At 35.7% G+C, this 13,301-nt stretch overlaps 1 protein-coding gene across 1 annotated transcript in view; it reads right to left on the bottom strand.

The window, feature by feature from the left end:
* Window positions 1–307: 307 nt before the first annotated feature.
* SCN7A (sodium voltage-gated channel alpha subunit 7) overlaps window positions 308–13,301 on the bottom strand; it is a 62,378-nt gene continuing 49,384 nt past the window's right edge. The window contains exons 19-24 of the mRNA XM_055572373.1: window positions 10,894–11,172; window positions 9,789–9,842; window positions 8,940–9,077; window positions 6,986–7,090; window positions 6,405–6,675; window positions 308–3,204 (exon numbers count right to left, since the gene is read on the bottom strand). Coding sequence (XP_055428348.1) covers window positions 2,138–3,204; window positions 6,405–6,675; window positions 6,986–7,090; window positions 8,940–9,077; window positions 9,789–9,842; window positions 10,894–11,172 — 1,914 coding nt within the window. The 3' untranslated portion in view covers window positions 308–2,137. The remainder of the gene's footprint in view (window positions 3,205–6,404; window positions 6,676–6,985; window positions 7,091–8,939; window positions 9,078–9,788; window positions 9,843–10,893; window positions 11,173–13,301) is intronic.

Here is a 13,301-nt window from a genome sequence, read left to right as displayed (position 1 = left end):
GATCCCCTGGAGAAGGGCATGGCAACCCACTCCAGTATTCTTGCCTGGAGAATCCCAAGGACAGAGGAACCTGGCAGGCTACAATCCACAGGGTTGCACAGAGTATGACACGACTTAGCATGTATGAATGCACATTATTGGAAACGTGAACAGACTGGTTTGATGGTATATATGAGACAGTCTATGCTATCAGAATTTTAGCACAAAAAGAAAATGAGATGCTATTTTCCATATTTCAGGTAAAGTCTGAGTGAATAAGCTTTAATTTACAGCTCATCTTAAACAGTTCTTATTATACAAAGTGCCAAACTAATTTACCAAAGAAAAAGAACCAAAGTTTACATAGTTAACAAGTAGTATTTACTGTTATTTTAATATCTAAAAAGTACAATATTGTAAGATTTGCTAAAAATAATTCTTTACATAGTTTTTGGAAGGTTGGTGGCAAACATGATTTATAATTAAAAGACATAACTTTCAAACCAAAATCAGTTCATAGTCTTTATGGATTTTACAGAAGCAAGTTAAGATTCAGTTTAAGTACCTGAAGCAGTTTCCACAATAAAGCTTTTCCAAGAAATAGAAAACTGAAAAGCTTAAACAAAGCACCATCTGTTACCATATCACCAAATTAACACTGACTCCTCACTGGTCCCCATCACATGATGGCGAATGGGAGGAGAGAAGGAAGGAACACTTATAGTAAGAAACAGAACCCTGAAATTACATTTGCTTAGGGAATCCCCCAAAGGCATCTTGGTCAGGTTAATACATTTCTGAGGAGCAGAAATAGATTATAATAGTTAAGGCTCAATCAAGGTCATGCACTCATAGTAAAATATAATTACCAATATTTAAGTAATATTGACTGCCATACAACATATTTAAAACTTGTCATTAAGCCAACAGTGTACATATTTTCTTTTTGAATCCTTTAGCACTTTGTAGGCACAAAGAAATCAGTCTTAAGACAATGGAGTAAACAACAGAATCCCAAACTATAGAGATGCCTGTGACTAAATTTTATTACATGAAAACAACTATTTGTGCCTATCTTTAAAATTAATTTTACTAGTGAAAATTAATGCTTAGTATTTTAAAGTTTTTCAAACAGAAAGTATTTTACAGAGTGTTATGTATGTGATGAAATAAAAGTAAGACAAAAAATTTGGAAAAATAAATGAGAAAGGAAAACTTGACTTGCATACACTAATGTTATAAAACACTTCCACTAACAAACTCACATTTTGATCTCCTAGTTCAGAGTCCACATGCTTTTAGTGATTCATTTCTTTCTTAAAGTTATATATAAAGAAAATGAAGTGCCGTGAAAAGTAGTTAAAGTGATTACTATTTTCCAAGGAGAAATGAGAAAAATTTGAAAATGTAAGCCATAAATTTAGTTCCCTTTATGTTCTAGGAACCCGTTCTCTTAAAAGAGCTGGTCCTTAACTGAAACTGGCCAAAGAGATGAGAAACTGGGAACCCAAGAGCAATGAAATAACTAACTCCCAGACCAAATGTAAAATAAAACCAAAGCAATCAAAAACAAAATCTGGGCTCTAATCAATATTTTTCCAAAATGGTTTGGATCAGCAGCCCAAGAGTCTCTCTGATTGATCTCAAAGGCACTTCTAAGAACTGCCTTTTCCCTTCCCCTGACTGGTATCTGTCTAGGCTAGTTTATGATTCAGTGGCCTGTAGCACTGTATTATTTTTTAAAACACCACTTTAAGAAAGTACTTGTTTATTTGTAATTAAGTCCTATTAGTGGTGACTTTAATCTCATCAAGTTAAAGTAGACATAAAACATATAAAGAAGTTCCTTTTCCTACTAATTTCTGCCATTAGTTCCTTCTTCCTCAAGAAGAAGTACACACCATATAAGCCATATAGAGAAACCAAGTATTTGAATATTAAACAATTTTAACCTAATTTAACTCTGCAGTAATATTAAGGGGTTGTCTTGGTTAGATTGAATATTTAGGGGTAAATGTAAGTTGGACATGGGATCTTGTAAGCACAAGCTAATCTTTCATGGATTATAAACCAGTTGATTATTAAATGAAATCTTTACTTTCTTAAACTTTTAACATTTGGGGGACATGTAAAAAAGGTGAAAAGGAAGTAAGAGGGATTATATCTGGCTTTGAAGTATTGACACTCCCTCAGCTTTATCAATATAGGAATGTTCTTTGATAGCTTGAACTTCCCTGTCACCATCTATCATATGAGTATCTGAAGTATTTTTGTCATTCTGCCTCAAACGGTAGCTTTTGTAAGCACGCTGAATGATGGTTGCTGAGACTACCTCTTGTTTTCGTTTCAGAGTAGTTGTAATTGGCTCATATGTGATCTTAAAAGTGTTAGCTAATGTCAATCCTGATTCCATCTCTGAAAGAACTTTCTCCATGCTCAGATCTTTACCCAAAACTCTCTTTGTTAAAGCAAGTAAGACGTCAAGGCAATGAATTCTGTCTCCAACAGCCATGGGAAGATCCATGGCAACAAGCTGGCCCTTGTTGGGTTTTGCCATGAAAAGAGGAGGATCAAGAGCAGCTGCAAAGTCTGAAAGCTTGCTAGAGTCTATGTACTGGGTTCTATCAGGATCGAACCTCTTCCATACCTGAAAGAATTTCCTAAAATCTTCCTCACTCAATGTCTTGGCTTTTTTTTTAGAAGCAATATTTAAAAACTCCATGACAACAACAATGTACATGTTTACAATGATCAGCCTAGTTAAGAGGATGTAACTGACAAAATAAATAATCCCAAGAAAGGGATTGCCACAGTCTCCTCTAACCTGAGTCCCAGGGTTAATTTTATCAGGATCACAGTCAGACCATTTACTATTGAAAATTTCATTGAGCATCCCATCCCAACCAGCAAATACTGTAACTCGGAAAAGACAGAGCATACTGCTGCTAAAGGTTTCAAAGTTGGACATATCGTCAATTCCAGCTTCCTTTTTAACATAGGCAAAATTGTACATTCCGAAGATGGCATAGATAAACATGATCAGGAAGATGAGAAGACTGATGTTCAACAAGGCGGGGAGGGACAGCATCAAAGGAAGCAGCAGATTATGGAACAGCTTTAGTCCTTTCTCAGGATGCAGAATGTGGATGATCCGTGAGAGAAGTATCAGTTGCACAAGGGAAGGAGATACAAGGTAATATCCTACCATCAGAGGCAGAAATAGTCCTTGGTGTAGGAAAAAATAAAGCAGGCAATACAATTATTTAGAGGAATATAAATTATTTTACTTTTGTTTTTTTCTATATGTTCAGATAATTAATCCTTCCCCTATAACATTTGGCACACATTGAAAGTTTGGCTAAGCCAAATACTAATAGTGGCAATATTCAGCATCTAACAAATTTGGATGAGAATTATTTCTACCATAATTTCCAGGGTATTAGGGATCAGACACTTCTGGAGTCACAGATGGCATATATCCATAAGGTAGGACAGTAGTCATATTTTTTTTTTTTCTGATTGCAGTTAGACCCAGCAATTTAGTTCAAATCAACTTTTACTGGATACCTAATAAAGGTACCATGAAAATATACAAAGATAAATGACATGACTTCTATCCTCAAAGACCATATGATATAGACAGTAGAGGTAGACATTTAAACTAATTATCATGCAAAGCAGAAAGACCAAGTTGATAAATATACTTGAAAAAATACTTTGCATTCAGATTCATAGATTATAATTTGGTTTATTGACTTCATAAATACCATATGAACCCTTAGGAACTTTAAATGTGAATAAACAAGTTTCAGTCTAGAATTTTTCTTTCTTGCTGTGGTGAAAAAAGAATTATGAGAGTGAGACATATAACTATAAAACAAGGTGAAATTATAATTACCATTAAAAAAAATAAGGAAAGCTCTCTGGAAGTACGGAGACAGTGTGGTTCATTTTGAGTTGAAAAGATGGAGAAGGGGAAAATCCTATGGAGCTTCTAAATGAGATGGTATATTTGCTGAATCTGGAAGGATTGTGTCTCACATTTCTGTTGATATGGTTATATCTTACATATATCCCCCTCTCCATTGTGCTTTACTGAACCTTCTGCTGTTGCTGCTGCTGCTGCTGCTAAGTCGCATCAGTCGTGTCCAACTCTGTGCTACCCCATAGATGGCAGCCCAACAGGCTCCTCTGTCCCTGGGATTCTCCAGGCAAGAATACTGGAGTGGTTTGCCATTGACTTCTCCAAGTGAACCTTCTACTCTGACTCAAATGTTCATTTCTCCTCAATCTTCTAAACTCTTACATTATGCAGGAGGTTTCCCTCTTTAATTGTAAACACATCTTTACTCCTTGTTCACTAAGATTTTAGACAAAAAAGAAGTGAAGAAAATTGTCTATCTTGAGGACACTACTTCCCCTCAAGCACAGACAGCTCATTCTTTCCCACTCAACATTTCTCAGTGTAGAAAGATGGAACGAGCAAGCATCTTTCCTTCTTTCCAATGTGATTTCCAGATACTTCTCTTTCACATTAATTTTATAAAGAAAAAAATTTTGACAGTTTGTGGATCATGCCATTCAACTATACCATCTCCTACCATTCCTTAGCTCTATGATCTGTTCATTCCCCCTCATTCATATTCATTGCAGACTTTAGTACACGGCTCAGTGTTGTCCATTCCACCAGCACCCATCTTTCAGTCTTTGGCTTTGTTAACTTTAAGACTGAAACATGTAAAATATCATGTATGAAACGAGTTGCCAGTCCAGGTTCAATGCACGATACTGGATGTGTGGGGCTGGTGCACTGGGACGACCCAGAGGGATGGTATGGGGAGGGAGGAGGGAGGAGGGTTCAGGATGGGGAACACATGTATACCCGTGGCAGATTCATTTTGATATTTGGCAAAACTAATACAATTATGTAAAATTTGAAAATAAGATAAAATTAAAAAAAAATGAAAGAGGATAAAAACCAAAAAAAAAATAAATAAAAGATATTTCTACTTCTTGGGGAAAAAAAAAAAAAAAGACTCTCCATCATTTTACTTTAGTTATACCTATCTATCAGTATGTTCTGAACCCAGGATAGCTGACCTTCTGAGATCTCAAATTTAAACATTTTGTCTCAGACTGCAATTTCCTCTCCTTCTATATGTCTGATTCAAGTACTCACTCTCATTTCAAACTACAGGGCTCCTTACTTTCATTTTCCTCCGTTTTCCTCCTTTCAGCTCTCTCCTGACTTCATGTACTTTTCTAGGAAGCTTCTTGCAACTGTCTATCAGTGTTGCTTGCACTGCCTCTATTACCTGCTGAACGAGTTAATTTTCTGGAGGTACAACTGGGCACATTTTCACTACTGACTGCATAGAATAGTACTTGACAATAACACTGAAGTATTGTCCATACTCTTATGGAGGTAACATTCTAGTATGTGTTTATGGGAGGCAGACAGTAAGCCTTTTCTGCCTAGAACACTTTTATCCTAGATTTTTGGCTACCCCTTAACCAGTGGGTCTCCATTAGTTTTCTGCCTCTTCTGTGACGCTTTCTCTGACCTCTACTTCCTGATAATGTGCATCTTCCTTTGTTGTGCTGCTGTGGCAGTCTGTGCTTCTTCCCTTACCAATACCTTAGAAGCACATTAAAATGTCCTATTTAATTATCGGTATCCTTTGATAGATTATAAACTACGTATATACAGGAATTATGCCTACCTCATTTGTACTGAATTCTTTGCATATAGCATAATACCTATTCACAAAGAAGATAATCAAATATATCTGTTAAATAAAGGACTGAGATCTCCAGAGTAAGAGAAAACTTGTGACCATTTCATAAAAGCCTAAAACTCTAGTGTTGTGAAAGTAGTAAACGATTTTAGAGATTAGAGGAAAGAAAACAATGAGTTCGAAAGGTTCTATCACACTAAAACATAAAGGTCCTGCTCGTGCCATCTTAAATAATGTATGTGATATACTGAAGGGATAATTAAGCATTTATCGGGTGGTCTGTGTAATAAAGTCTATATATTAACTCAGAAAGTATTTTTCAGTATGTTATATATCTTTCAGGCATGTGTACATATGTAAGTGTAAAAATGTAAGGCATTCCCTGGTGACTTAAAGGGTAAAGAATCTGTCCGCAATGTGGGAGACCTGAGTTTGATCCCTGGGTCAGGAAGATTCCTTGGAGAAAGGAACGGCTATCCACTCCAGTATTCCTTGGGGGAAGTTGGGGCTCTCCAGGTGTCCCAGATGGACTAACACTTTCACTTTTTTCAAGGCATTCCTGCTGGAAATAAAGAGTCCTCCACCTCTTGTGTTTATTAAGAGACTATACCTCAGAAGATGATTACTATAAAAGGTTGACTGAATTAATATTATTACAAATGAAAATCTGAGTAAACAAAATCTTACCTGTAATAGAGAAAACAACCACCATGAAGTCAAAAATGTTCCATCCACTGGTGAAATAGTTACAATGGAAAACGATGAGCTTTAGTACACATTCTCCAATATATAGCATAACATAAACTGAGTTAATCCAAAACAGAGCAGTGTCGATTTTGGGGCTCTGTTCATCACTTTGTATCATAACAGTTATTGCTTGGAAACATATAAGAGTCATAATGATGATATTAAAAACTCGACTTGTTACCAAGTCAAAGATGAATCGTTGGAACTTGTTCTGTGTATAAAGGAAAAAGGTGTAATATTCTTATTGATAAGATATTGATACACATTGTCTTTAGATTTACAACTTCCCTCCCAGCATAAATAGTAGAATTCATGAAGACGAAGATGTTACCAAACTATAATTACAGTATATAGTCAAAGCATATAAAAAGACCATGAAAAGCTGTGTCAAGGAACACTTTTAAAAAACTATGTCAAAAGCATTTATTGTTAAGAATTTTAAAAACACATCTTCATTTGTAATAGAGAACATATAAAGGACACTTTTTCAGAAAGCTAAAAAAATCTAGTTGTTTCCTTACTTCTGGGAGAGGTACTGGTTGTTGAGAGTCTTCATATATCAGCTTCTTCAGTGCACGGTACTGTTTTTTCTGTGTCACTGTTATAAAGATATTTGAGCCTCCCTGGTAAAGCAATGAAGGAAAAAGATATTAAAATCATATTTAATCCACACTTCACCTTACATTAATATGCATTTTCTAAAGCTTGGCAATTATTGATTTAATCCTCTAAAGAATGCTTAACTGCAATGAACTATATAATGTTTAAACATGTTTGACTTTCTGCACAAAAATCCATACAAAATACAGAGTATATACTGGAAAAGATTGATATTCAATTATATTTTGATGCATTTTGCTGCGGGAAGTCAACCCTATTTTAACTTTTTAGTTACTGGGACCTACCTCTTGTTAGAGACAAAAGAGAAACAGCAGAGGATATCTGGAAAGGTTACTAAGAATAGTTAACCTCAAAAGCTGAACTTGATTTGTACCTTTCCATAATCAAGAAAAAATAGAACTGGTCATATACTTGTTTTTATATGTTCACAGGTTACTTAATTTTCAAAATACTATCAGAAGATATCTTTTCATTATTATTCCAAAAGCACCTAGTGCTTACCACCCTTCATAATACCTTCTAGGAATTATTTGTTTTTGTGTTTCTAGTGTTAATTTCAGTATCTTATACAGAAAAAGCAAAGTGAATAAGAGGTGAACATTTAATGAGTTAATCTAGGAGTTAGGAATTGTTACTGCCCATGTCAGGACTGCTGCTGCTGCTGCTAAGTTGCTTCAGTCATGTCCGACTCTGTGCGACCCCAGAGACGGCAGCCCACCAGGCTCGCCCGTCCCTGGGATTCCCCAGGCAAGAACACTGGAGTGGGTTGCCATTTCCTTCTCCAATGCATGAAAGTGAAAAGTGAAAGTGAAGTCGGTCAATCGTGTCCGACTCCTAGCGACCCCATGGACTGCAGCCCACCAGGCCCCTCCGTCCATGGGATTTTCCAGGCAAGAGTACTGGAGTGGGTTGCCATTGCCTTCTCCGATGTCAGGACTGGGTCACTTAAGTTGACGTGGTTCACCAATTTGAAGCCCCTGGGCAAATCCTAGGATGTTATTCCATTGGGCTGAAATCCTTAAGAAGCTGAAGTATACAGTCCAATGACAACTGATCCTTCTGCATGCATGCATGCTATCTAGCTTCAGTTCCTCTAAGCCCATCTAAGTACTCTAATCCCATCTAATTAGTGCAGATTCAGAATGGTTTATTTACCAGATTCTACACCAGATTGATGACTTTGCTAAATACAAAATTTCAAGATTAAACTATTCTTTTCTTTGATTCACTAGAAGGCATTTCTACACTTAATAGAAAGTAGATCCCTGAGGTTAAAATAAGTGGATTTAAATGAAATTTGAGGCATTTGTATTAACAGAAGCCCTGAAGGGAGTCTTCGTGTGGAGATGACACTGAACATGGGTTTTTCAATTCTGCCTCTGAATTTCCTTATTTGTTCCAAGGAATTCCTATTTAGGTCACCTAATTAGGATTTATGACCTTCTACTTCTAGCAGAAAAAGCCATTTCAACTGACAAAGATGTCTCTGCTGGGTACAATTTTGAACCACTTTGAGTACATCAAAGAATAAAAAAGTGTGGTTTATTTTTCTTGAACATCTTCACATATTTGTGCAGATGCAAAACAATGCCATTTTTCAGCGTGTCACGATTTACAAACACATACACAGAAACAGTTGTAATGTTTAATGTTTAAACTTGTCTGTGCTTATTTGAATATAGAAAATAATGTAAAGATAAACATTTTAGCAATATTCAATCTGCAGGAACATAAATAATTTTTAAAGATAAGTACCATATAAAAATGCTATTAAGCTGAATCTAAAACCAATTATTTGAAGCAGGACATTTTTCCCCCCATGGGCACTGATTGAGAAAGAATATTTATACTTATCTTTATTTTATGCTTGTGGAAATTGGCAACAATAGCACCAATCAACATACTCAGAGGAAGAAATAATCCAATGATAATAAAGTCAATAAAGTAACAATACATATAGATGTTGTTTTCAAAATTAGGTTGCATATCTACCTAAAAATTTAAAAAAAAAATAAGCAAAATAAGGCAGAGCACAGAGGATTTTTAGGTCAGTGAAAATATTCTATGTGATACCCTTATAACTAAAGGGTATATGTTATTACACATTTGTCCAAACCCATAGAATGCACAACACTGAGTGAATTTGGGGGATCATGCTGCGTTAGTGTAGGTTTATCTTTGGTAAAAAATATAGCATTGTGGTGAGTGATATCAATAGTGAGGAGGCTATGCATTTGTGAGGGTAAGGGTATATGGGAAATCTCTGTAACTCCCTCTCAATGTTGTAGATCTAAAACTGCTCTGAAAAAAAAAAATACTTGAAAAAGTGAGAAAATAGCAAAATATTGACACTGACCTTTTAAAACATAAGATTTAGAAAACATTTTAGGACAAGAAAATCCAACAGTGAGGCAGTATTTCCTCTTTGTTCTTTGGTGAAGAGATATCACTGCTTTTATTTGAATTTTAAAGTTTACTGCATTGGTTTAATCATTGTTATGATAATCTTCAAATGTGCCTACTGGGCCTCAACGAAGGAGTTCATTGTTCATGAAATAGTCAATCTGAACTGAACTTTCTGTCTAGCACAAGCATTTGCTATTATCATGTTAATTACTCAATTATTGCTTGTGTCCTGTCCTTGAATTGCAAAAATGACTTTAGCCAACCTTAAGGATGGTTCTAGGATTGTACTGTACTTACATCAGTAGAATCGACTGCTGAATTCATAATAGTGATCCATCCATTAAATGTTGCCTGTAAAAATGGCAAGTATTTAATTCTTATGGAAATCTTATGCTTTGAGGCAAATAAAAATTAAAACTCAATGTCATTAATACAGTAAAACATTTGATTAGTAAGGTCAACCAGACTTCAAAATACTGTGTAACTGAGATCTTTACCACTTTCGTTATTACATTTATATTGTCTATTAAAAACTTTAAAGCTATGGAGTTTATTTGTAGTAACTTAAAATATTTTAAAACAGTATAAATAAAAAGAGAGAGCTGGTTAGATAGATGGATAAATGGTAAATAACTACATGCTGTCTAAGTGTCATGCTGCTACTGCTGCTAAGTCATTTCAGTCGTGTCCAACTCTGTGCGACCCCATAGATGGCAGCCCACCAGGCTCCCCCGTCCCTGGGATTCTCCAGGCAAGAACACTGGAGTGGGTTGCCTGGAGAATCCTTCTCCAGGCATGAATTTCCTTCTCCAATGCATGAAAGTGAAAAGTGAAAAGTGAAAGTGAAGTCGCTCAGTTGTGTCCGATTCTTAGCGACCCCATGGATTGCAGCCTACCAGGCTCCTTCATCCATGGGATTTTCTAGGCAAGAGTACTGGAGTGGGGTGCCATTGCCTTCTCCGCCTAAGTGTCATAGTTACTTGTAATTGCTATATGTGTGCTTTACTATGAGGGAGGTAAGACAGGAAGGATGCTAGATGTTGGGGAACTGAAGAGTCATTCCTCAAAGCACTGAGTAGAAACACAACAGCAGTAACCTGAGCCAGATCTGAAATTGTGTACCTATTGTCTGATCAGTGGTGGAGGTAATAGGTTTGGTCAATACTTGTCATTTCTTCTGTTCACCTACTTCTACCTTTATCTCCACTTCCTTTTTCCAACAGAGCAAGGACTTTCACTTTTGTCTTTCTAAATGAGCTGAGTATACTATGTCCCATAACCTATATCTACTAACAATTGCTAAGACAATTTAAAACTAACTTTATTAAGCATCCACATTTTGTCCTTTACGTTCACCTACAATATGAATAAACATAATTCAAAAATTCAAACAGGTACTTACTACTTGAAGCAGTGAAAGAAAACTGATTCCAACATTATCAAAATTTAGTTTTGCATTCTCCCATGGCATGGATTCATTAAATACAAGGCTTTCACATTGACTTCTGTTCAAGACTTCAGATAGAGGAAACCTTTCTCCACTTGTTGGGTCAATGCACTCATAGAATTTGCCAGCAAATAAGTGTACTCCTATGATGCCAAAAGCCAGCCAGATCATAAGGCAGACCAGAAACACATTCAATGTGGGTAAAGTTGTTTTAATCAAAGCTCTCACCACCACCTGGCATATAAAAGACAAACATATAAACTTTCAGTAAGAAATGTGAAAGTATTTTAATCAGATTGGGAATGTTTATTAATGTAATGTCATATTGAAATAACAACAACAAAAAGGCCATCTTTGAAGATTAATAGGTCACTTGCTGGTATCTGAATAACCTAAATAACAATTTATATTTAAAATATATATTAATAATTCATATAATCTCAAAAATTTTGCACTAAAAATTATTAAAATACAATGGAGCTGATTAGTATAAATACTCAAAAAAATAATTATTTCACTGATTTAATATGTTTATCCATCTCCTATATTGTACCAGAAATAAGCAAAACAAGTGAACCTGTGTAAATGTATGAGATTATTTAGAAAACAAGAGTGAAAAGAACCTAGGCCTAAGTTTTGGGGATTCTAACTTCAGGGATGATTAACCTACACAGTGGAGGGAAATTAAGAGGAAGACCAGAAGACTGTAGATCAGTGAAGCCAAGGCAAGTGACTATTTAAAGAAACACTGAGTGGGCACTGTGCTTCTCAAAAATCACTGACCTCTCTGAACCAGTGTCGCTGGAGAACCACTTCAGAGTAGGAAGTCTAGGAAATGAATCTACTGCCTAAACTTAAATAAGCAGCAATCTCCATTTTCTCAGTTTCCTTTATTCTTTATTCAGAATTTTATTCCTATCATTCCACTAAAGCTCTTATGAAAATGTAAGCCAGCAGCTATACTCAATGCAATATTCTCTGTCTCTGCCTTCTCTTTATCTTTCCTTTATCATTTCCACTTGACTCCCTTTCCACAGCCTCTCTTCCTTCTCTCTTTTCCCCCCACCCTAAGGCACCATTCTCTTTTCTATCATTCTAATCTTTCCTTCTATCAGCCATTACTGAAAATGTAGCCATTTGTCTGTAGTTTCTTGTTTATATTCCTTAGATTTCTGTCCTTGAATTAATATTTTTACATTTAATTGTACTTCTAATTACATTTAGTTTCATTTCTAAAACTAAGTCACAGATCCTTTGTTGACACTAGATATTTTGAAAGATCTGCTGATGCCTCTGATGAAAACAAGTCTATGTCTATTAGAAAGTATACACAAATGTTAAGAATAAAAGAAAGAGATATGGTTGAAATAAATATTTAAATAATAAGAAGACCTGAAGCTTATTAAATACATAAAACTTTAATTTTGTAATCATGTACCTTCTGATATATCTTCAGAATTAATTCAACTACAGAACTTCCAGAGGATGAGATGAAGATTAAGATCTGGATCTGACTTTGACCTAAACATAATTATCTGATCTCAAATTATCCATGGCTACTATTTCATTGCCATTCTAATTAATGTATGGCATCAAATAGTACAGGACTTGATTTCTGACAGAGGCACTTTCCCTAGCAAATCATTTCCTAAAATTGCTTGTGTTTCTATAAATTGAGGGAAGACAATTTGCTGATTTTGAAACTCTCTTTTCCTCTCTGTATATCTAAATTGATTAGGAAAAAAATACACAGTACGTCGGAATGTTTTTAAAATTAAAAATGTTATTTTAGTTACACTTATTATCTAATTTGTGTGTGTTAGTATATATACGTATATGTATTTCACTTTCAGTTCAGTTCAGTCGCTCAGTCGTGTCTGACTCTCTGCGACCCCATGGACTACAGCATGCCAGGTGTCCCTGTCCGTTACCAACTCCTGGAGTTTACTCAAACTCATGTCCATTGAGTTGGTGACGCCATCCAGCCATCTCATCCACTGTTGTCCCCTCATCCTCTTGCCTTCAATCTTTCTCAGCATCAGGGTCTTTTCAAACAAGTCAGCTCTTCGTGTCTGGTGGCCAAAGTATTAGAGTTTCAGCTTCAGCATCAGTCCTTCCAATGAATATTCAGGACTGATTTCCTTTAGGATTGAGTGGTTTGATCTCCTTGCAGTCCAAGGGACTCTCAAGAGTCTTCTCCAATACCACAATTCAAAATCATCAATTCTTCGACGCTCAGCTTTCTTTATAGTCCAACTCTCACATCTATACATAACTACTGGAAAAACCATAGCCTTGACTAGACGGACCATTGTTGGCAAAGAAAAGTCTCTGCTTTTGAATATGCTATCTAAGTTGGTCAT

This window comes from Bubalus kerabau, chromosome 3, assembly GCF_029407905.1.
Source record: "Bubalus kerabau isolate K-KA32 ecotype Philippines breed swamp buffalo chromosome 3, PCC_UOA_SB_1v2, whole genome shotgun sequence".
Lineage (NCBI taxonomy): Eukaryota > Metazoa > Chordata > Mammalia > Artiodactyla > Bovidae > Bubalus > Bubalus kerabau.
Note: the sequence above shows the minus strand (reverse complement) of the source record. Positions and strands in the feature narration are given on the sequence as shown.